Source organism: Aythya ferina (genome assembly GCF_964211825.1).
Source record: "Aythya ferina genome assembly, chromosome: 1".
Classification (NCBI taxonomy): Eukaryota; Metazoa; Chordata; class Aves; order Anseriformes; family Anatidae; genus Aythya; species Aythya ferina.
The window spans coordinates 199,681,461-199,705,528 of record NC_140296.1 but is presented as its reverse complement, the minus strand read 5'-3'; the positions used below and the strand labels follow the sequence as shown (position 1 = coordinate 199,705,528).

Sequence of the window (24,068 nt, the reverse complement as noted above, 5' to 3'; positions counted from 1 at the left end):
CTCAAGCCCGGCACTGACGAGCTCCCCTCACCCCCCCCCCCCCCGCCCCTCACGCACAAAATCTGCCGCGTTGCCATGCGCGATGACGCGCACCCCCCCCCCCCCCGATTTTTCTGATTGGTCACTCCGACGCTGCGAGAACGCGGGGGAGAGGAGGGGGGGGAGCCGCGAGCCGTGTATGAGAGACGGGCGCTGATTGGTACGCGCGGAGAGAAGCGGGGCGGGATTGGCTGGCGGCGGGCGCGCGGGGCATTGTGGGGCGGCGGCGAGCAGGAAGGGGCTGATGGCGGCCATCGGCGTGCACCTGGGGGCGTCCTCGGCCTGTGCCGCCGTGTACAAGGTGCGGGGCGGAGGGCGAGGAGAAGTAGTAGAAGTAGTAGTAGTAGTAGTAGAAGGAGGAGGAGGAGGAGGAGGTGGTGGTGGTAGTAGTAGTAGTAGTAGTAGTAGTAGTAGAGGAGGTGGTAGTAGTAGTACTAGTAGTAGTAGTGGAGGAGGAGGAGGTGGTTGAGGAGGAGGAGGAGGTAATAGTGATAGAAGGAGGAGGTAGTAGTAAAGGAGGTGGAGGGAAGAGGTGGAGGAGGAAGTAGTAGTGGTAGTAGAAGGAGGAGGTGGGTGGAGGAGGAGGAGGTAGTAGTAGAGGAGGTGGGAAGAGGAGGTGGAGGAGGTAGTAGTGGGAGGAGGAGGTAATGGTAGAGGAGGTAGGAGGAGAAGGAGGTGCTGGGAGGAGGTGGAGGAGGAGGAGGAAGTGGAGATGGAGGAGGTGGGTGGAGGAGGAGGTAGGAATAGTAAAAGGAGGAGATGGTGGTAGTAGCAGAGAGGGTGGGGGAGTAAGAGGTAGTGGTAGGAGAAGGCGGTGGTGGTAGTAGCAGAGGAGGTGGGGGATGAGACTGATAGTAGAGGAGGTGGTAGAGGGGGTAGTAGTGGTAGTAGAAGGAGGAAGTAGTAGTAGAAGAGGTGTGAGGAGGTGAAGGAGGAGGTAATGGTGGTAGTAGTAGAGGAGGTGGTGGGAGGAAGAGGAGGTGGAAGTAGTAGTATAGGATGTAGCATGTGGAGGAGGTGGTGGTAGTAAAAGGAGGAGATGATAGTAGTAGTAGAGGAGGTGGAGGAGGAGGAGGAAGTGGAGATTAAGGAGGAGGAGGTGGTGGGAGAACGAGGTAGTAGTGATAAAAAGAGGAGATGGTAGTAGTGGAGCAGATGGTGGAGGAGGGTGTAGTTGTGATAGAAGGAGATGGTAGTAGTGGTAGAGGTGGTGGAGGAGGTAGTGGGATGAGGAGGAGGAAGTAGTAATAGAAGGAGGAGATAAGAGTAGAGGAGGTGGTGGAGGAGGAGGCAGCAGTGGAGGAGGAGGAGGTGGTAGTAGTAGTAGGGGAGGTGGTAGGAGGAGGAGGAGGTGGTGCCGGGGCGGCGCTGACAGACGTGTATCCCCGCAGGATGGCCGCGCAGACGTGGTGGCCAACGACGCGGGGGACCGGGTGACTCCTGCCGTGGTGGCGTTCACGGAGAGCGAGGAGGTGAGGGGGGCCCGCGGGGTGGTGCCCCGGGGGAGCCGCTCTGCGTGGGGCTCACCGAGCGCCTCTTTGTTGTTCAGGTGGTCGGCTTGGCGGCGAAGCAGAGCAGGATAAGGAACGTGTCCAGCACTGTAGTGAAAGTAAAGCAGATTCTGGGGCGAAGGTAAGTGCACAGGTGGGGAAGGGAAGCTGAGAAGCGCAGTTCTCCCCATGAAAGCTGCTCAGTGTCCAAGGCGCTGATGTCCAAGGCACTGTACTGTCAAGCAGTAGCAGTAAAATGAGTCTGGTGCTAACAGCGTGGTTCCCCTGGTCTTAAACATCGATTGAATCATTGAAACTCCTTACCCAATATTTAATTTTAAAGTGGAGAGATGCAAAGAATTCTAGGCCTGAATTTATTTAGGTTTAGGTCTGGCACTGGAGATGCCACAAAACATTTTAGTGATAACGTGGCTGCGTGTTCCAGCTCTTCCACTGAAGCAAGTGGAAGAGAACGTGTCCACTCTGCATCTCTTAGTGCTTGGCAGATACTTCGTTTTTTGTCACAAATAGAGGACAGGCAGCTTATTGCTGTCACCTTATCTCAGTCAAGACAACAGAAATGCCACCAGAGTCTTTTATAACTGAATGTTGTGGGTGGTGGGTTACAAACAAATGTGATGGGTTCTTTTTTTTGTCACTTTCCACCAGCTAGCAGGTGTTTCTGCTATTGTTAGCGTGGGGAATGGTGCTTGACAGATAGCAGCAGAACCATTACGTTGTGATCTTTTCTTCCACGTAGATGTATACACAGTGTGAAAAGAGGAATCTTGCCTGGAGTGTAGCTTCTTCACGTACTGTCAACATCACCAAGATGAATTTCTGCAGTTACCCCGGAGCATATGGTTTATCTTGCTGTTCTGTTTTTGTCTTCACAGCTCTGGTGACCCCCAAGCACAGAAATACATTGCAGAAAGCAAATGTTCGGTGAGTATGAGCTATTCTGTTTTGTTTTTATCAGAATAACTTTTCATTTTATACCGTGCTACTTTGCAGTTTGTGCCACGCTGGTTGTGTTCTGCAGCGATCGGCTCTCCCAATATGAAGTTTGTTTGCTGTTGTATGGAATGTGTTCCTCTAGAACGTGTTTCTTTCTCTCTTTAGAAAGTAGAGAACTCCTTGTTTGGAGATCTGCTGCCATAATGTAGTCCAGCAGAAAAAAATACATACATCTCTTGGCCATTCATAAAAGACAATTCTTTTAAAAGTATTTTCAGAACAGTATTGTAGAAGCAGCAAGTAGTTGAGCTGTTTTACTACAGAGAGCTTTTTAATAGCAGAAGGAAGCCTGGATAATACAAAGTTTCCTTGTGCTCTTTGATAAACATTTTGGAAATGTTTTCTTATCACAGAATCCAGAGTATTCTAGATACAATAGAAAATATCTACAACCTCCTCCCTTTTTTTATTACTTTGAACAGAAACTAAATAGGTTATTACCAAACACTAGCGTTCAAATTATGCTTCTAACAAGGGTGTGTTGTCTTTGCTTACAGGTAGTTGAGAAGAATGGGAAACTTCAATATGAGATAGATAATAAGCTTATTAACCCAGAAGATGTGGCAAAGCTAATTTTCAGTAAAATGAAAGGTACTTAACGAGTAAAAGCATTTAAAAATAATATTTCTAAGCTTGTCCTCACATTTTTAAGATATGGCCTGTTGGTACTTTGCTTTTAATCAACATGTTTTGCCTGTGTTTATGACAGAAACTGCTCAGTCTGCAATTGGTTCGGATGTAAATGACGTTGTTATCACTGTCCCATTTGATTTTGGAGAGAATCAGAAAAATGCCCTTGGGTAAGAGGATTCAGATTTTTCTGTTGTTTACCGTGCCTAAAGCAGACCTCCTGGCAGGTGAGCAACGGGAGTTCTGCTGGACTTTGCTGTCACCGCAGCTATAGTGTGGTCTTAGATGTGGTATTTCTGCTACCTCTTCAGTGTCCCTTTTGAAATGCAAATGATTTTTCAGCCCTCCATAATTTCCCTCCACTTCTCACCAAACTAAATGGTGCTACCTGATTTTATCGAGGACTCTTTCTTAGAGAGCAGGTATTGAATACACACCACTGTTCTGCTTGGAAGTACAGCTGGAGAACTTAATTTCTATGAAAACTTAAGTAGACTTGCCACAACAGAAGTCAAAGCTGCACATAAATAGCAGCATTTCTCTCTACTTTCAGTATGTAGAAGACATTATGTTGGACTGTCATGAAAAACTTAAAATACACTCAAAGTTAGTCATAAAACACTTGCTCTGGGTATCTGCGGTACGTGTAATAAAACTTTCTACTGCTTTGGCATCCGAGTTTCAAAATGACTTCAGAATGGAGGAAACTATTGGGGCGGTTTCAGGGCCACTGGGTGCCAAGAAAACATGTAAAGTTAAAAGTGAGCTGTGGTAACTTGATTTGGAATCAAATCAATTTGACATCTGGTGAAATAATGTACTGAGGACACTTAATGCCACAGATGAAGACGCGTTACCCAAGCTTGCTTGAGGGTGGTGTTTTAAACTTGATTTTCTTCTGCTGTTTTTATGGGGTATGCATGTCTGATGCATCAGTGTTTTCCTTGACATAAGCACACACCAGATCCAACTCCCTGAAGAAAGCAGTTGCAACTGAACTTCATTAATTTTTTTTTTCCCAGTCACCTCTCTTTGTTAATAGCATGCTGTAACCAAGTGCTGAGTTGATGTCATATCTAGTTCTGATGAAGTCTTAATAACTACAGTGAAATCACTAAAGTAAAACTCAATGCTGTTATGCCTTATCACAGGGAAGCAGCTGCAGCTGCTGGATTTAATGTTATGAGATTAATCCATGAACCATCTGCAGCTCTCCTGGCCTACGGAATTGGCCAAGATTCACCCACTGGGAAAAGGTAAAATCCTAAGATCTTACTCCTTAAATTTAAGCTGCTGTAGTTTAAATCTGCGTGAGGTTTAGCACAGCACATTATATACAGAGAAATCATAAATGAGGGAATGATGTGTTCCCCTAACAGCCAATACAAAACTAATGATTTGAAGCCTGCTTTTCTCTTTCTCTCAGAGCCAATGGAAATTCACAAGTTATAAATCTGTGACTTTTAATTAACTCCATTATTCTATTTTGTAAGAAATTGTCTTAAAGATTTGTCCCCAGTTTGTGTCTTGCTTTTTAATGAGCTGATTGGCTCGGGGAAAAATATAAGTGTCTTAAGCAGACTTAGGTGTAGCTAGTTTTTAATTGTGGGAGATGGGGTTGTTTTACATATGCTTGAAGAACTAAAGGTCCTGCCTAGGAGGTGCAGTCAGTTTCCCTCATGAGTACTCAGATAAGTCACAAGGTTTTCGAAATAGCTGAGACTGCTGCTAGTGAGAACAGATGTCTTTTCTTCCTCTTGTTGGTATCATTTTTTTTTTTGACCCTTCTCATATAATTGGGGCCCACAACTGAGGACTCAGCGTTACATTTTAGGTTATGTTATGGGATAAACGTGGGCTAACTCTGGCTGTATGATAGTGACTTTTCTTTAGGGAATGTGGTCACTAGTCAGTGATAACAAGACGTGCTAAATCCAAACTGCTCAAATCAAATTCACTGGACCAAACTGATAAAACCCTGCAATATATTATTTGGTGATGGTCATCTTAGAAAGTGTGTCAAAGGAAGCGTAATTTTAGATGACTTGTTAATACTGCTTTCTTTTTTTTTTTCCTGTGGCAGCAATGTGTTGGTCTATAAGCTTGGTGGCACGTCGCTTTCTATCACGGTGATAGAAGTAAACAGCGGAATATACCGCGTGCTGGCTACTAACACAGACGATAGCATTGGTGGAGTGTGCTTCACAGAAGCTCTAGCACAACACTTAGCATCTGAGTTCCAGAGGTAGGTTCTGAATTCCAAGCATGTTGTTGGGACAAGAACATAACATGTGATGCTTGCTTGTAGAAAAGAATTCACAGAATCACAGAATCGTCTAGGTTGGAAGAGACCTCCAGGATCACCGAGTCCAACCTCTGACCTAACGCTAACCGGTCCTCCACTAAACCATCTCACTCAGCTCTACATCTCAATGTCTTTAAATTGATGCTAGTTTGGCGGAGCTGGTGGGCTGTCTGAGCAAAACGACTCAGATAAAGATACAAAAGGAACAGTCAGCTGCTGGGGGAGTTGGGGAAATGGTTGGGGTGAGCTGTGAGGGCTCAGCTATGAACTGTTTTAAGTGATGTAGGCATGATTATATTGTTTCAGTCACAGATGTGGTTGTGTTTGGAGGGAGGGGAATTCACTTCTGTGGGTTTTGTTTTTTCTTGTTGACATGAAGGACCATGGACTGGCCGGCTTCATCAGGCTGGAGCCTGTGTGTCCTGTCCTACAACAAACAAAACTGCACTCAAATGTACTAGCTATGATCTAGTGCTTTTTTTCCCTGTCATGGTCAACTGCATGCTATCACAGAAGGAGACTTCGGATGAAATAGACTCTTTCAACGTGTCTTGTGTTCAGTGTTCTGTTTCTTACAGTAATATGATTGAAATTGTTTAACTCGTAGGCCTGTTCTTGCTGTTTCTTCCAGTCACTTCCAGGATCCGTTCAGCCAAAAACCAGTTCAGAAAGACTTAAATCTGTATGATAAACATTAATACTTGAGTTCCCAGCAGTGCCTCTACTCAGTGTTCTTTAGTTGAAATTGAAACACGTGCTCTTACTCTCTGTCAACTTTCCATAGTGTCATTGTAGGTAACATTAAAATGTCTACAGAAAAATGTTAATATCTTAAACACTTTCTTAAAGAAAAAAATGAGTTTATGCTCAAATGCCTGCCTTTCTAAATAGACTTTTTTTTTTTTTTTTTTTAATGTAGGTCTTGTAAGCATGATATTAGAGGAAATCCCAGGGCTATGATGAAGCTAATGAACAGCGCTGACGTTGCAAAGCACTCGTTATCAACCTTGGGAAGTGCAAACTGTTTTGTAGATTCACTGTATGATGGATTGGATTTTGATTGTAATGTGTCCAGGTAAAACAAATCTTGAGGCTACTCATGTTACATAGAAGTAAGCTTTAAGTATTTTTAGTTTGTGTTTAGGATTTTAATAAGCTTTGATTTTTGGTGATGCCGGAAGGCCAACTTGCTTTTTTGAGCTTTCTTTCATGTTATTTCCGTTAATGCATGATCTGTAGGTAGTTGAGAGGAACACTAAAGGTGTTCTTGTAAATGGTTAAGAGAGACACTCTGAAAAGGTCCACAGAGACCCCATCTTTAGAGTCTAGTTGATGAAAGGGAAATAAGCCCTGTAATTAATCAAGGTGCTTTCTCCTGTGCCTCCCATTATTGTTTTTGTTGCTGCATTTTTTCTTACAAAAGAGGGTTTGGGGCTCTTTCATCCAAATGAGCTCCAAAATGATAGTCAGGGATATCTTAGTATCTGTCTTTGACAGGTGGAGTGGAAAAATGTTTTTTGTCTTTTTGTTTATAGTGCTGTGTCCTACTCTTAAGTCTCTTTTCTCTCTCAGGATTAACTCTTTTTGAAGTGTTTAATTAAACTTCATTTGTTCTTCCTGTCACCAGTAGAATTTAGCAAAATAAAATTGTTTTGTGCTGTTGCTGCAGTTGGATCTGGTGAAGTAAGGCACAGTATGCCTGGAAGCGTGAGAAGCTCTACTGTGGAGCTTGTTTGGTTCAGCTGAGATAGGGAATTTGACTTACTGCAGTTGTGCAGAGTAACTTTTGTCTTCAGGCTTGAAAGAGCCTGAAGCAAGCACATTTTCTTTTGATTTGGTTAAGTAACTGTTCCTCCGTGTAAATCAGGAAGCAGCTTGACTTGCCTCTGAAACTTCAAGAGGTGCGTTTTGATGTGTCTGTTTTAAAGATGAGGGACTTTTTGCTTCTTTATTGTTTTGACTCAGATGTGAAAACTTTGTGTTTTTCCCAAGAATGCACTAAGAAAAATTGCATTCCATGGTAGTGATGCAATCAATAGCAGAGATACTTGTACAACATAAATCACTTACTTGAGATTAATGGTTGGGAAATAAATTTTCTTGACTGCTTAAAAATCTCAATATGAGGTATAGTTAGAGAAACAAAGTATGTTCTAAAAATGATTGTTCTTCTGTTCTGGATTTTTTTAATGGATGACTTTTTTTTTTCCCCCCTTTAGGGCCAGGTTTGAACTTATCTGTTCCTCACTTTTTACTAAGTGTGTAGAAGCAATTAAAAAGCTCTTGCAGCAAGTTGGATTTACAGCCGATGATATTAATAAGGTAATAATAGAAATCACTTGTCTGTGCAATGCTTTATAGCTCTACAAGAACATTTGGGGGGTTGTTTTCCTTGGACTGCGATTATTTCTGAATGTGTTTAAGCATTTTTGGCTCAAATGCAACAGCGTATGTAGAATCAAGGTCTTTGGAGGTTATTTGGAGTAAGGTAAAATTAGTCAATGATGGCATTTACTGATGTATATTGAGGAAACGGTAGAGGATTTGTCCCATTTGGTGTGTTAGTGTAACTTTTGGTAGAGCTGAGGAGTACTTTCTTTAATATTCAGAAGTTTGTTTGCCCTCACTGAGTTTTGGATTGGGTTGGCTGACACTTGAAGAATTCCTGAGTTTCAGCTCAGTCTTACAAGCTGAACAAGATACTTATTGTCTGCTTGGTGTCTGTGTTCCTCCTCCCTTCATTCCTCCTTGTTAGCTTAAATTTAGGAACACATTAGATGCCAAACTTTAAAGCCAAAAATGGTGATTAAAGTAGTAAATATAACTGGTTGCTTCAAATGTCTCTTTCTGTTTGGTACAAAAGTGACTTCATCTAAATTCCTGTGCACCAGTCTGTGGTAAATACTGCTGTACGTACTGCTTGTGGAATTGGTGCATGAATTCTGCAGCGAAGGCTAACTGGCACTTGTAATGATACTGGATGCATTTCAGACTCCTCATTAGTGTTACCACCAAAGCTGTGTCACATCCGAATTACAGTTGTAGGATAATAAGGCATTCTAAGCCATTGTTCAATGAGTGTCTTCTGTTTTCTGGTGGAAATATTTTTAAAGTTGTTGTCTGCTCAGGCCTTAATGGTGTGGGTTTTGTTTTACATTTTAAATATATTAAAAAGAACCTAATTCTACAACTCTTAAGCTATGCTTTAAGCTAAGAAAAGTGTGAATTAGCTTAGTTTTAAGATCTAGTTTTAACATTAGGAACAAGGAGAAGAATTTTTAGTGTGAGGGTTATCAAACACTGAAAAAAGGGCTGGCAGAGGTTTTGGAAGTTGTATTTTTAGAGCTGCCTGTTGTAACTGCATGTGTTCTGAGCAGGAGGTTGGACTAGGTGACTTACACCTACAGGTGCTAAAATATCCCAGAGGGGTTTACACTTCCATTTTGCAAGTTGTAGCCTTTTCTTATCTTCTGAAGCAAGGTTTGAAATCATTGTCTTGTTTTCCAGGTGGTTCTGTGTGGTGGGTCTGCTAGAATCCCAAAGCTACAGCAACTGATCAAAGACATTTTCCCAAACGTGGAACTCCTGAGTTCAATTCCTCCCGATGAAGTTATTCCTATTGGTGCAGCAATAGAGGCAGGGATTCTGCTAGGGAAAGAGAATCCATCATTAGAAGAAGATGCATTCCTTATTGAGTGTTCTGCCAAAGATATTCTTTATAAGGTAAGGCTAAAAATCTGTTTAGCCTTTGAAAATGCTATAATGAATATGTAGAACCACTTAGGCTTTGATATTAAAGAAATAGTATTGTTTTAATACGCTAATTAGCTTTAAGTGGCCATTTAGATTTATCCAAATCGTTGGAGAAACTCCTATTGACTCAAAGGGGGGATGGATTGCATCTTTGTTATTTCCTTAATTGCCATTTCCTCGTCACTGCTGGATTTTTTTCACTTAGGGAAACTTCAGGGATTTTTCTTGAATTGCTATTATGGTAAATACAGCAGAAGGAGTGAATCTTGGATTTCTTTGCTCATGGAGCACTGTTACAAAGCATCTAGCTCACTGAAGTACTTAGAAAGGCGTGAATTTGTTCTTTCTTTTTAAAGGGAGTAGACGAGTCAGGGGCTGACAAATTCACAGTGCTATTTCCATCAGGGACACCGCTACCAGCTCGAAGGCAGCATACCCTGCATGCTCCTGGAAACACGTCTTCTGTGTGCCTTGAGCTGTACGAGTCATTAGGAAAAGGTCCTATGAATGAAGAAAACAAATTTGCACAGGTGAGTGTCTGCACGTGCAAGATTTAATGTGAACTACTTGGAAATTAAGTGAATCTGGGGGGAAAAAAAAAAAAAAAAAAAAGAACCAACCACACTTACCAGAACCTTATGTTAAAAAAAAAAAATCAGAACTGAATGCATCTGTCTAAAAATTGTCCTTAAATGTTATTCTACAAATGTGTTATGAATTACTGAAGCATCTTTAAAGAAATTTCCCTCCTGAGTTTCTAAATACTTGTTTGACTTTGATGTATTGGCACTGCTGTGGTGCAGCTCATCTGGGACAAGAGCCCATAACCAGGTGTTCCAGTAGTACATAGATCACCAGCACTTCAGAAATAAAATTGCTCGAGGTAACAGTGTTGCTAGTGCATGTACTAATTATTATGCATATCACTTTTTTCATTAGACTGCTGTGTAAGGATTTTAAAAAAAAAAAAGATTGTAAAATTTTTCTCTGTTAAACAGATTGTACTCCAGGATTTAGATAAAAAGGAGGATGGCCTACATGACATATTAACTGTTCTCACTATGAAAAGGTACTTACCATATTTCTTGTTCTGACATTTAACTTGCTGCTTCACACTTGTTAGAGAAAGTTTAGTTTTGTGTTAAGAAATTCCAGCATTTCCTTGCTTATTGGGCTCTGCCCTAGCTGGGGCAAATTCTGTAAGAATGTGAGGAATGTGTGGGGTTTTTTTGTTTGTTTTTTTAAGGTAGCACTTTCCGTGCTTGCGTTCTTTGATTGCTATGGAAATAAAACCTAACACGGTTGTATAGATGGCTTCTAGCAACTTGAGAGCTGCTGATCAGTTTAACCATGCTTGAGAGCAGCAGGTAGTCCTGCAGAATGCACACACTTGTGAATAACTAAAGTTAAATCATCCTTTTATTAGTTGCTGATGAATACTAATGAGTCCCTGAAGGACTTATAATGCTGCATTTATGAAAAAGACCTGTGGCCTTTTCATTTTAGAGTCAGGGTTGTTAAGCATGAAAAACAATGCCATAGGAAATCAGGTTTTATAAATCTACTTTTTACAGAACTACCTGTTTTTTACAGGGAAAATACAAAGTGTCATATGGTTGTGGTAGGAGAGGTGGGATGGAACTGACTTAGAAGTGATTTCTCAGACTTCCCTTGGTCTTAATGGTTGACTACTTTGATTTATGTGAAATAGTCGAAGTAGTTTACAAAGATAACGGTGGAGTTCCAAGTAGTCAAAAGATGTTTGTCTTCTGAGGACTGTACTGGAATTCTTACTGCTTTTCAAACTAATGAGAAAGTTGTCTAGATGTTGCTGAGAAACTAAATCCCTACATGCTATTTGAATACAAAATACTTTTTATTTTCTTAAGTTAACTATCAGGTTTATTAATTCTGTATTAATAAACTGAACTTTAAATACCTCCTTAGCCATGCAGAAATTTGCTCTTAGCATTAGTGAGAAAAATCTTTTCGGCTATTTACATGCAACTGTGAGGCACAGAAAGCTTCATTATTTTAAGGGTTTTGGTAATGCACAGAGCAGTGAAAGTTCACTAGAATGCTTCCTATTTCTGTCTGAATCTGAAGTGTGACTTGAATGCATAGGTGAACTAGGATTCATTGTTATCTTTCTTTAAAGTGAAGGGTTTTCTCTTTAAGAAGATCCTTGGTATTTAAAAAGCAGTACTCTATAAGAGTTCTTGTGATTTGAGAAGATGCACTTATCTGTTGGTTACCATTAGGCTGAGTTCTTAATGTAATTATTTTGAATATTACTACATATTGTATTTCTGATCCTGCATTAAATTAACTTAGTTACACATGTTCCTGAGTCTGTTCCATCATATGTGGAGAAGATGCATGCTTTAATGAAGAACAAGAAGTATCTAAGTACTGAACACAGTAATTTCATAAATATGTTATTCTATGGATATTTTGATGCTTATTTGGCTTCCACTGTTCTGCATGAAGACTACTATTTGTTCTCTATAGAACATGTAATAACATACTAAATGAGATGGTCCTAAATATACCTTTTTTTTTTTTCTTTTTTCTTTTTTTTTTTTTTTTTTTTCTCCCTAGGGATGGATCCTTACATGTTACCTGCACAGATCAAGATACTGGAAAGTGTGAAGTCATCACTGTTGAAGTGGCTTCATAGCCTCATTTGAAAGGCAACGTTACCCTGAGTTGATTTTGTCTCTCCTTGGCTTGTCCACCAAAGTGGTGACTCTGAGGCGTCTTTAATGATTCATAGAGAATTGTAATAAACTGAAGTAAAACATTTAATTTTCCACCAAGTCTGTTTGGAGTGGAAGATGTGGTGCAAAATGTTAATCTAAATAGGAAGAAAACAGAGCATTGAATTTATCAGCACCTTTTAATAAAAATTTCAAAGAGCATATCTCAGGTTTTTGGTTTAGCAGCAACATATTATGTAGTCTGAGGACTAATCAGGTCCTGTACCCATTCAAACAGTATACCTGTGGCTTCAACCAGCATAGCACTGAACCAGCCAGAGCTAGATACGTGAAAATCCACTCCCAAATAACTGTACAAATTATACTTAACCTGCGTGGTTTCAATATTGCCCAAAACCAAGGAGGTGATGCCCTTTTGAGCTGGCATCTTGGGCAGGATATTTTTTTTTGTGGCGTTACTGTAAGATGGTTTTGTGATGTTACCTGAAAAACACATGTGAGGGTTATATGTGCTTATTTATGTGTTTATTAATAAATAAAAAAATTTATACAGATGCTGGTATTCTCCATACTGTGGCACTGTTCGAATCTGTATATCGGTATATATCGGTATATATTTGTTTGGCTATAATCTGACATTCTGTTTTTTTTGTTTGTTTGTTTTTGTTTCTAGATCTAGGTAGGGAGGAAAGTAATAGAAAGTGGAACAGGCAGCTGTAGTTACAGGATTTGAGGGTCTTGGTCTTGCATACAGTTGAGAAAAGCACCAGTTCAGCCCTTAGGTAGGGCCAGATATAATTTTGTCAGATATTCAGAGTAACCCAGTAGTACCTCAAAGGCATAAACCAAAACTAGAGAGAGGGATGCCAATCTGGATTCGAAGAGACTTGGATTCAACTACTGCTTTCCTACAGCTTTCCCAAGTGTCTTGAGCTCCTCAGTTACCTGTTGCAGGACATGCATTTTCATATTCTTTCTACCTTATAAAATCCTACGTAGATACAAATCTTACTGCATTTCAAACATAATTCTGGCTTACCAGACTAAGCATTTGATTTGAACTTGTAACACTCAGAAAATTTTACCTCACCTAGCACTAGCTCCTTGGTGTCCTGAAGGTAAGTGAATAAATAGTTCATCAGTTCCTGTCTGGAAGCTTTTAAAAGGGGTCTTGGAAAACCCAAAGCCTTACTTAGTGTGGGCAGTGGAGTCCCTTAGCCCCATACTGTTGCACATTAACATCAGATTGGAGTAAGTCCTTGAGAAGAGACTGGAGTGCTAGCTAGTGGCTGGGCATCTTTGGGGTGTGTATTTTGTGCTCAATAGTACAAACTGCTGAGGTTTGGGGCTGACTTGAACAGCAGACCTTGTTTTTAGGAAGTGTATTGTGGTGAGAGGGTATATTTTTGGTTCCAAGTGCCTGAAATATTCCCCTTTGACTCCGGAGGTCAGTATCCAGCAGAGAACCAGCTCGGTGCCTCAGGGCAGCCTTCCTGGGGCCTCCAGTTCCCCCTGCCCCACGAGTGGATGCTGAAAGTGAACAAAGAGGAGCCTGGGCCTTCCTCCACCTGGCATACGATAAGAAAGATGGGGTCTGTAAAAGCCGCTTTTACATACGGTTTAGGTTTAAAGCTATGTAAGATCCGTTAAAGCTGCTTTAATATACGGTTCAGGTTTAAAACTTGATGTAAGAGTTTTAGTATTAATGGGGGGGGAGCTGAAGTCTTGCTATACTTATTTGATGGGGGTTAATTTTCCTTACAGCTGTTAATTTTGTAGGTTTGTTTCTGTGGAGGAGTCAGTGTGTGGGGGAGAGAAGTGTTGGGGGGGGAGGAAAGTGTACGTTAAAGTAAGGTGAAAAACGCTTTATTTTTATTTTTTTAATGTAGTTAGAGAACCTCGCCGCCTTGCCCTCACCCCCGCCCCCTAACCCTCTCCTTTCTCCGTTTACACCCCCCAAAAAAACCCTCCCTAACCGTGACGGGGGTGGAGGTGGAAGAACGGGGCCGCCTCTGAGGCGCCGCCATGGCCCCGCCCCGTGCTGCGCGGAGGAGGGGGGGGAAGGCGGAGCATGGCGGGCCCCGACCCGCGCCTGGCGCCTGCGGCCCCCTCCAAGATGGAGGGCTGGCCAGGAGGTGAGGCCGCCGGGCACCGAGCCCCTCGCTTCCCCTCCGCCTCGCCGAGAGCTGAGGAGGAGGAGGAGGAAGGCTCAGGGGGCTGAGGGAACCGCCGCCGAGCCCTCCCACCCCCTTTCCTCTTCCCGTAGCTGGAGCCTGGCAGCCCGGGCTCGGCGGTGTGGTGCGGTGGGGGGTGGGTTGGGGTTGGGGTGGGGTTTTTTTAGAGGTGTGGGGGGGAGGTTGGAGGCCGGAGGGGTGAGCACGGTGTTGTGGGGGGGGTGCCTGAGGTAAATGTGAGGGGAGAGGGGTTGGGGCTGCTGTAGGGGGGTTGGGGGAAAGGCAACCGCCCCCATTCCCTCCCCTCTTCCTCCTCATTCTTCTCATCCTCTTCATCCTCCACCTTCTCCTCACCCTCCTCTTCCTCCCCTCAGCCCCTCACCGCCTCACCACCTTCCCAAACTTCCCCCCCTTTACCCCTTCAGCCCCCAGCAGCCTCCCTCCAGCTCCGCGATCCTTCTGGAAGAGCCTCGGGGCCAGGACTCCATCGGTCACCCCGGTCCCGTCACAGGGGCTGGGGTCCCCTACAAGCTGCAGGGCTCTTGGGGTCCCTTTGGAGGTCCCGTTGAAGAAGGGAAGCTGGCTCGGAGCTGCGGCTCGGTTACGGGACGCTTTCACCGTAGGGCAACGCTCTCCCTCGGTCTTAAGGCGCTTTCCGCCCCTGGAAGCGCGTTGCCGCAGTGCCTGCCCTCCAGAGCGTTGGTGGTTCCCTGTAAGTATACGGCCAGGCACGCCGAGCCGAGGTTCAGGGAGGGAATCGTTGCCGTGCTTCTGCCTGGAGCCTTAGGGTGAAAGCTGGAGAGACGCCGAAGGCGTGCGAGAGGCCGCTGGCGCAGGTGGTACCGCGGGGACTTCGGGTTGAGGCACGTGGAGTGCATAACGGGTTGAACTCAGCCGAGACATTAAATAGGATTCTCTACCGATTTTCTTATTGTAGCCTGGTATGTGCCATGTCTAGCTTCACTTGAGACCCTCCAAGAATTATGTAGGAAGGAAAATCTCAGATGTAAATCCATTGGAATCACCAACAGGAGTCTAAAGAGTTATGAGGTGGAATATTTGTGTGACTACAAGGTAGAAGAGGTAAGAGAAACACAGACCGATCTGATCACTCTTTCAGATGAAATTTGGAAGCGAGACAAAGGTAGTTTTGCTCCTAATATAAAGAAACAGGCTGCGAGTGCAAAGCCGTTGATTACATCGCATGAAATATCGTTTAAACTTTGAACTGTAAACAGAAAGCAGCGTAGCTACTTCTTTCAGTACGTTGACGGAAGTTTTGTCCTGAAATTACAGAGATTTTGGAATACAAAATGCTTCACCTTTACATATCTAGAAGCAAAACCCTGATGCTTTTAGGTTGTAGCTCAGTATGTCTTACGATGCTTCTTTATTTGCAGGTTAACTTTGTTTTTCTCTCGAATGTTGTAGTCTGTCTGATGAAGAGTTAGGGCCATGTGCTGCTGCTGGATTCCTATGGCTTGTTCTTGCCGGTGGAATTCAGTGTCAGGATTTGGCTTCGTTACATTTACTACAGTTATTTGGCCCTTGTAAAATCTGTGCAAAGCGTGTGCTTCTCGACTGTAAATACAATCTGAAGTGTTTTAAACAGATTGCTTCTTTAGGAGCATGGTTGATACAGGGCAAATAGTGTTTTTTTGGCATCTGCTTGGGAAGTTTAGGATTTTATTTTTTTGTTCTGTGTGTGACATGATTATATTCTGCTTATGCATGAGTCACACAACTAGATAGTTTAATTTGCGTAACTGCTTTAAGAAACTAGCTTCCTGGTTTAAGATTAGTGACCTCAGTTCTTCTCAGCTGTGTATTTCTGTGCCCCAGAGTTTCCAAGTTTCCACTGCCCGTGGAGTATCCAAAGTTGTGCTCTAAGTTAATTTGCCAACAGCAAACTTGCTTTTTCCCTTTCTCCCCAGTTCTAATTGTTTTGGGGCCATCAGGACCTTCTGTACTGTGTGGCATTTCTTAACTGCAGAACTCTGCATTTCAGTAAACAGACGTGTGGCTAAATCTGTGTGTTTCTGTATTTCAAGGGCACAGAGTACTATCTTGTGAAATGGAAAGGATGGCCAGAGTCTTCGAATACTTGGGAACCTCAGAAAAATCTGAAGTGTCCGTTGCTTCTTCAAAACTTCCTTAGTGACAAGAACGAATACTTGTCTCGAGTGAAAGAAGGCAAAGCGCTGAAAGTGAGAAACCACGTTAAAGCCTTGAAACCTGCGGTCGCAGATTACATTGTAAGGAAGGCTAAGCAAAGAATAGCTCTGCAGAGATGGAAAGAAGAACTCAACAGGAAAAAGAATCATAGAGGAATGATTCTGGTAGAAAACACTGTGGATCTCGAAGGTCCTCCTTTAGACTTTTACTACATTAACGAGTACAAACCTGCTCCTGGAATAAATGTAATCAATGGAATAACGACTGGCTGTGAATGCTCAGACTGCCCTGCGGAGAAGTGCTGTCCAAAGGAGGCTGGCTTTATTTTGGCTTATAATAAAAAAAAGAAGCTGAAAATCCAGCCTGGCTTGCCCATCTATGAATGTAACTCATTTTGTAGGTGCGGGCCCGACTGTCCTAATAGGATAGTACAGAAGGGCACGCAGTATTCGCTTTGCATCTTCCGAACGAACAACGGACGAGGCTGGGGAGTGAAAACCCTCCAGAAAATTAAAACCAACAGTTTCGTGATGGAGTATGTCGGAGAGGTATGTATTTATCTCATATGGATTGATTGTTTATGGTGAAGGAGGAAGTCTTGATGAGCTTTCTCCTGGTTTTAACACTTCTTGGCTTTTGCTCTATAACAGAAGTTTTTCTGCTTCTGGGCAGAGGAATACACTGAATAGATGTTCAAGCTGGCAGTGAAATTACCTAGTCCAATATATTCTCCATTCCAGAGTATTGTACAAGGCTGAATGCGAAGAGAATACTCGTTACCGAATTCCTGTAGATATGTGCCCTAGCAGTATTTCTAAAGATGAGTCCTTTTCTTTCCTGGCAGTCGCATTCCTCATTCTTCCCTTATCTTTATTGTAGTTTCTGCTGTTCCCCAGGCACACTTGTTACCACACTCCCCACCCAGGCTCGGTCCCTTTTCTGTTCTGTCTGGATAATCTGTCTCATGCTGTTCCAAAGCAGAACTTCAGTGCTGCAAAGTGCAGACTTACGTTGCCTTGTGTTATCTGGTGCAGCTCTGTCTCAGGGCTTTTTACACCAGTAGCTCCTGGCAGCCTCTCTGATCCACTCTGGTGTGCTTCTGCCACGTATCCGCCTTGCTAATAACATGACTCAGAAGAATTAATTCTATCCCCACTTACAAATGTTTGTGGTCTTCATTGTATTTATTCTTGCCTCAAATCTGTGAACTCTGCAGCCTTTTAATAGAACCTTGTCAACTGACAGGAGACTGTTGTGAGTGCAGAATTCTGTTGCTGAAAGCAAAAAAAAGTACATTTATCCTCTCATGTGAATTGGGTGATTCCCTACTGCTGCATAAGTTCTCAAATTTGGTCTGTCAGAAATATTTGAGGTGTTTTTTTCCAATTCTGTTACTACTTTTATCTGTCCTGCTGCCAAATTGTGATATATATATATATATATATATATATTATTATTTTTTTGCTGATTGTGCACAACAGAATACATTCAAAGTAGCAGGCTGCAGGTGAAGTTTTTAAAGCTTAATTTCATAGATTCAGCTTCGCAAAGTGGTGAGGAGACCTAAGGTACCATGAAACCAGGAATTCCACAGAGGCAACAGCATCTTTCATTACAGACAGAAGTCATAGGAAGAGTTGTAAAGACTGGTAACTGCTGTTCTGCTTCCATACAAATTAGAGAGAGAAAATAATTTTAGTTTTACATGAAGTTAACAAAAGGTTTTGTGGGTGTAATGAAAGAACTGGATGGCTAGAAACTCCAGTGGTTTATTTGGCTTCATCAAGACACTTAATGCAAGTGATGATTTTTTTTTTCCTGAGGTGAAGTAGTGCACCAGGCAAGCTACACCAGACAGGACACGTGCTGTTTTTCCTAAGCAAAGTTTTCCTGACTTGATTGTGATGTGTGTTTTAATTCAGTAATAGTTAATAATATGATGCAGGTTTCTTTTTTCTCTCTCTTTAGGTGATTACAAGTGAGGAAGCAGAGAGACGGGGCCAGCTCTATGACAACCAGGGCAATACGTACTTGTTTGATTTGGACTATGACTCAGACGAATTTACAGTGGATGCGGCTCGCTATGGAAATGTGTCCCACTTTGTGAATCACAGCGTAAGGCCTCGTTTCATATCCTAACTGCAGACAAAATCACCCCAGTTGTGCCAGAAATGCTCGCCTACTGCGAATATTTTACTGTCGTGTTCACCGTTTTTCTGAAGTAGTGTGTTTTATTCCAACACATAGAACATAACAAATATAATGGCATACTTAGCTGTACTCAGAGTGGGGCTGCCTACACGAATCTGGGAATGTGAGGCTGCATCAGGTGGACATCTGGTAGTTCCAGGGGAGTCACCGCACTACCAAAATAGGGTTTGTTTTGTTTTCAAATAACCAACTGGCATAACGCAGGAGAAACACTTGATCAAGTCAGTGAGGAGTTAAAGACGACGGAGCTGCTGCATTATTTTGTAGCAGGGCAGGGTGTGTCAAATACCCTTCAAATATTAGTAGATGAAGAAAAAATTGCTATTTTCTTTGGCATTTCTCTTGTGTAGATACCTTTTCCCATTCTTAGTATCAAATCTAAATTTGCCAGAGAACCTGAAAGTACATTTTCCATGGGAAACTTCTGTTGTGTTTTATTTGCTATCAATTCAAGTACCTACAACACAAAGGCTGAGCTGCATCTGTAAAAGAATTACATGTTCTAGTTCAGGAATGAGGTATTTGTGAACGATGTGGTGTGTACGAGGTCTGCACTCACTGTTGTACAAATAAAGTAAACTCGTCTTCAGGTCAGTGAGCTGATGACATCATTTGTGTGTCATGCAGGCTTGTTAGGGAGGAGGATGAAGAGTTTTAGAATTGCAATTGCTTGCTTTTGGAAGTGGCAATAAATTATTCCTGCACTTGAGTGCAGAGTTAGAAGTCTAACTTCAGTTCTGCTTTTGTAACGTGAAATATTTTACCGTTGAATAGCAGAAAAGCATGCGTGCAGTTTAACAAACTGTCTTAGAGGCTGCTTAAACTTAATCTAGTAAAACTGAAAAAGTGGTTTCTAGTTCCTGCCTAGTTTATTTGACAGGTTCACCCCTCCCTGCCTGTAGCAGATAATTCAAAAGCCAAGCAGGCTAGCGATTAGAAATAAAAATTTACCTATAGTTTGAGAATGTTATTTCTGTTTTTTTCTGACCTGAAATCAGCCTTTACTCTCATTATTCTGTAGTTAGGTTTATGTGGCTTGAAACGCTAGGTTGTTCTTCTCTTCTCAGCTTTAATTATTTTTGTGGGTTCAATAAGTAAATCTTAACCCCAAATATCGGTTAAGTTGTTTTGTTTGCCATCTTTTTTCCTTGCCATATTTTGAAGGTGCCATTTTTTTAACTAGGCTGTTAGATATTCCTGTAGTCTCAGTACCTTGTAAGGTTATCTTCTTGAAAGAGCTCTACTCTGAACGTTCTCCTTTAACGCTATTTCAAAACTGGAATTTGTTGATTTCAGGAGATAACTTGATTTCAGACCTCTGTCACTGAAAGAAGAGCCATTCCCTCCACTTCTTTTCAGTGAAACTTCCGTTTTGTTTGGTTTTGTTTGTTTGTTTGTTTACCAGAAACCACATTATTTTTTTCTTTACAGTGTGATCCAAATCTCCAAGTCTTCAACGTGTTCATTGACAACCTCGACCTGCGTCTTCCTCGAATAGCACTGTTTTCCACGAGAACCATCAAGGCTGGAGAAGAGCTCACTTTCGACTACCAGATGAAAGGTCTGCAGATTTCAAACCTGTTCTCAGGGGAGGTGTGGGGCACTGGCTAACGTTGCAGGCTGAAAAAAAATATGTTTGGATACCTTTAAAAAATTATTTTCTTTATTTAAACTGGCATTTCAGGTACTTTTTGAGGAAACTCCTTGCAAGCACCAGCTAGCGGCAGCCAAGAAGTCAGTTACAACAGCTGAGTGGTCTGAGGCATGTCACTGTTGTGGTGCCTGCAGACGTCAGCTGTGGATGTAGGTCCTGTGCTGCAGATGTTTAGGAAGAAGGAAGGCCCAAAAAAACTGACTGTTGTTTTGCTGGGCTGGATACAGTGATTGTTACTGACTTAAGGAAACAAGATTCTTGGTAAATTATTACCAGCTCTTTGACAGTTGATTTTTTCCGTTTGGGAGTTCTTCCTTCCCACTCTCCCCTCCAATACAATGTAAATATTTTTAGTTTATCTGGCAGTGGAGTTGTGTGTGTCAAGCTCTGTTTGCCTGCAAACCACTAAGCCATAACAAACGTGTCGTTTGCCCAGCTGTTTACTTCCCAAAGAAGTATGCTTATGCTCCAGAGCTGCACCTCATTCTTGTCAACGCTCACTTTCAGAACTGACAAATTACCTTACTTAAATCTCTTCTAAAAACTCCCCCTTTTTGTGGTGTGTATGATGCTGATGCTGAAGGCAGGTTGCAGTTTTAGCTGACCAGGATGAAGGGCTCGAGTTTGTTGAGCTTTGGATTCTGCTGCTACATATGTTGTGTCGTGTAGTTGTAAATAGAACTCAGCATGGCTTCACGCACAATTCTTCTAAGACCTGAGGTGGTAGGAGACTTTTTGAAGCCATTTGCCTGCCTAGCACGGTTTTGGTCTTTCTTTTCAAACATCCCTATTTGTGTTTGTCTGTGCCGCAGGTTCAATAGATCTGACGTCAGACTCTGCGGATGGCCTCAGCCCCTCCAGAAAGAGGATCAGAACAGTCTGTAAATGTGGAGCTGTGTGTTGCAGGGGTTATCTCAACTGAGTTTGGGTGTACAACGTCACAAATACTTCGTTCTCTTCTAAAAGTGTTTTAAGAAGACTCTTCTTTCACACATATATTATTCTTACAGCTAATGTAAACGAATACAATGAAAAGAAGGCATTCTGTTTGTAACTGAAATGGCATTGGCCAAAGAAAGAGATCTAATGTTTCAGGCTGAAACTGATAACAGAGATTAAAGTTTGATTTCTATAGCACTGTTCTGTAGGAGGGAGAAAGCTGTATGGTAAGAAAACTCTTTAAAATGTACCTTGATTTGAATACTGAGTGTGAGCTTACAAAGTGTAGGCCTTTTAGGAGCTGATTTCAGTGGGATGAAGTCGTGTTGCATATTTTCTGTACCTTGAGAAGTCTGGAGACATCCAATTTGAGTCCTGAATCATAGCGGACAGTTCCTTTGCTTTTTTTCCCGTTGGTGGTGTTGAACAAAAGAAAGGCTTGGAGAGATTTGCAATAACACTTCTGGCCCCGCGATGAAGGAGGGCCATCGGAGCGTGGCTTGATGAGCATTCCCAGGAATGCAGACGGCAAAACGTCCGCTGAACTCCACATGAGTCATCGGTGTTAGCAGAGTCCAGACGAAAGGTCAGGTCTCGAACAGTTTTAGCTGATGTCACGTTACTTAGAAGTTTCACAGGTAGAACTTTTCCACTTGTTAGGTTCTGACTCGCAGTTGAGATTCCGGAGAGGATCTGCAGTTCTGCACAGGATTTGTAAATAACGCACTGTTACCGGTTCTGTTACCAGACGCTGTTCTGTTCCTACTGCAGAGAGCTGGAGGTCATTGCTGAAACAAATCTGGTTTGGAAAGAGATAATGAAGAGGGAAAGCAGCCCGTTGTCTAGCAAAGCTGATGCATTCTGGAGATGGTTACCTGTTAGGTGCAGCAATAGCCTGGGAGTTGATTTGTATTAGCAGTTGGTTCTGATTGTTTTTACATACTGTGACTTTTTTTACCTAGTGACAGATTTTTAAGAGACTAGGCCTATTTTTTCTTGTTGCAGAAATGTTAACTTCAGTGAAGTTAGGCTAGGGACGAGCTACCCGTTTGCTGTAGATGTTTGTAAGATGTTCTTGAATGTAAAGGCTGAGAAACACACAGTTCTTCAGCTGCTTGAATCTTTTTTTTTTTTTTTTTATTATCTTCAAGTTGACTTGATCTGTTCGTAATGTATGCTAACTTTTGCTTGGCTTCAAAACACTGAAGAGCAGTCGAGTTAGGTTATGAGTGAAGTTCCAGCCAAGGTCCGGCGATGATCAAAGGGCTTTATTCTCATGGATTAAAACGCTTGTAAAACTTGCTTACAAATGGTGTAAATGTCGGTCGGGTCAGGCAGAATTATGTTGCTCCGTAACTGGATGCGAGCTATGTATCATAGGTCAGCTAGTTGCCTTTATAAGGTGCGCTGCTGTTGGCTCAGGTGAATGAAGTCAAGTACCCAGCATATATCAGTTTACTTAATTAGTTAGAAAATGCCTTAAACTTCACGTTAATTCCTAGCACTCCAAGAAGAGTGTTTCAAAGGATAATACAGGTTGGTTGTTGATGAAGAAGCACAGTTGCATTGGCACTGAACATCCAGCTCGTTGGCGGAAAGTGACATTTTTATATGCTACGAGGCATCAAAATCAGTTTGATGGTTGGGGTGAAGAGCGTAGGCCACCGAAAGTGCTCAGTTTTGTAGTCCACAATACAGAGATCCGCGTTGCAATCGATGTTTTATATTGTTCAATGGGGAAAGTTTGCTTAGATTTCAGAGTATCTGCCATTACCAGGCTCACCTGTATTCACACACCTGAATAAACACTGAATCTAGCTGATTTTTAAAATGCCGTTTCTCTCACCTTTTTTATTTCGGTGGAATGTGGAGCTTTAACGTTACCGAGCTCTAGATGATCTTTTGTCATCTGGAGCTCTGCTTTCTCTTGCATGTAGCCCAGGTCAGCTGTGCGTTCCATGTGGATGGAATCGGCCATCTCCAGCTGCTCAACCTGCTGCTGCCCACAGCATTTCCTGTCGGTGCAGGAGCAGCCGCGGCAAGAACTCGATTCCTTACCAAATCAGTCCCTCTGGCCTCTCCTGTGCGAGGCGACAGGACGGTCCGACACCCTTTTTGGCTATGTCTATGCCCAGTTGGATTTAAAGAATCACAAGTGAATGGATTTTGAAAGCTGAAGTCTTACTAGTTGTACTTGAGTTCAGTGTCTGCCTTTCTCCCAAGGCAGCGTGTGTTATCACCAGCATTGAAATACTGCTGATGTTCTCTAAGGATGTGTATGTTACCTCTTGTGCAACAAATAAAGGACCTTTAACTTACATCCTGGGAGGTAACAGTAGTTTGTATTTATTTGAAGTTAGTCCATGGATCCTGTTCCTAATTCAGAAGCTCGAACAGTGTTTATATTTACATATTCAGTGCATTTGGGATTGCAGTTGGTGAGTTAGCTTAGTGTTACACTGTGTCACTTTTAAAACTTGCTGTTCTTAGGAGTTCAGGGGGAAATTGGCCAAATGGGAAGAGAAGAAACTGATTTTCAAATTCCTAAGGAGTCTAAACCAGCCTAGCTTCTGCTTTTGTTTTGCTTTGTGGTCTGGTAGCATCGTCACGGCCACTAGGTCAGTTGTGTACATGCACTTAGAGTCTGGTAACCTGTGCTCTATCCTCTAGCTTTTTGTTCTGTTTTCTTTTGTTTTTGTTTTGTTTTTTTGAGGTAGCAGAACTAATGCTGCAAGATCATCTGTAAGAAAGCTATTGTCTATTTATTTAATCTCAAAGTTAAGTCAATCCTTTGGTCATTTCTAATGTATGTTTTAGGACTGTGTACGTTAGAATATGCAGTTTGTAAGCTCAGGAACATTTTCTTCTCATAATGTGTGATCTCTAGTATTGCTATCTTCCTATAGGTTTTGATAAAAATAAATTAAATTTAGTTTTTCTCTTGTTGTTGTCATTCTTGAA

General features: G+C 42.3%; 2 protein-coding genes across 3 annotated transcripts; both read left to right on the top strand.

Annotated features, from left to right (window-relative positions):
• The first annotated feature begins 211 nt into the window (after positions 1 to 211).
• On the top strand, positions 212 to 12,523 carry HSPA14 (heat shock protein family A (Hsp70) member 14). Of its 2 annotated transcripts, none has more exons than XR_014691940.1 (14): positions 212 to 340; positions 1,431 to 1,511; positions 1,589 to 1,671; positions 2,426 to 2,474; positions 3,044 to 3,137; positions 3,256 to 3,346; positions 4,328 to 4,432; positions 5,260 to 5,421; positions 6,401 to 6,556; positions 7,701 to 7,803; positions 8,989 to 9,204; positions 9,640 to 9,764; positions 10,233 to 10,303; positions 11,836 to 12,523. XR_014691940.1 is itself a non-coding variant. In XM_084515735.1 (14 exons), exons 1-14 carry the CDS (start codon positions 284 to 286, stop codon positions 11,912 to 11,914), a joined length of 1,521 nt encoding a protein of 506 aa, XP_084371861.1. In that variant the 5' UTR covers positions 214 to 283; the 3' UTR covers positions 11,915 to 12,523. The 2 variants fall into 2 exon arrangements, 1 of the variants encoding a protein (XP_084371861.1); XM_084515735.1 differs by having other exon boundaries at positions 214 to 340; positions 9,591 to 9,764.
• A 1,447-nt stretch (positions 12,524 to 13,970) lies between these two features.
• SUV39H2 (SUV39H2 histone lysine methyltransferase) lies at positions 13,971 to 24,046 on the top strand. Its single transcript, XM_084505579.1, has 6 exons — positions 13,971 to 14,089; positions 15,066 to 15,211; positions 16,180 to 16,851; positions 18,272 to 18,418; positions 19,946 to 20,075; positions 20,981 to 24,046. Exons 1-6 carry the CDS (start codon positions 14,026 to 14,028, stop codon positions 21,088 to 21,090), a joined length of 1,269 nt encoding a protein of 422 aa, XP_084361705.1. The 5' UTR covers positions 13,971 to 14,025; the 3' UTR covers positions 21,091 to 24,046.
• Positions 24,047 to 24,068: the final 22 nt, after the last annotated feature.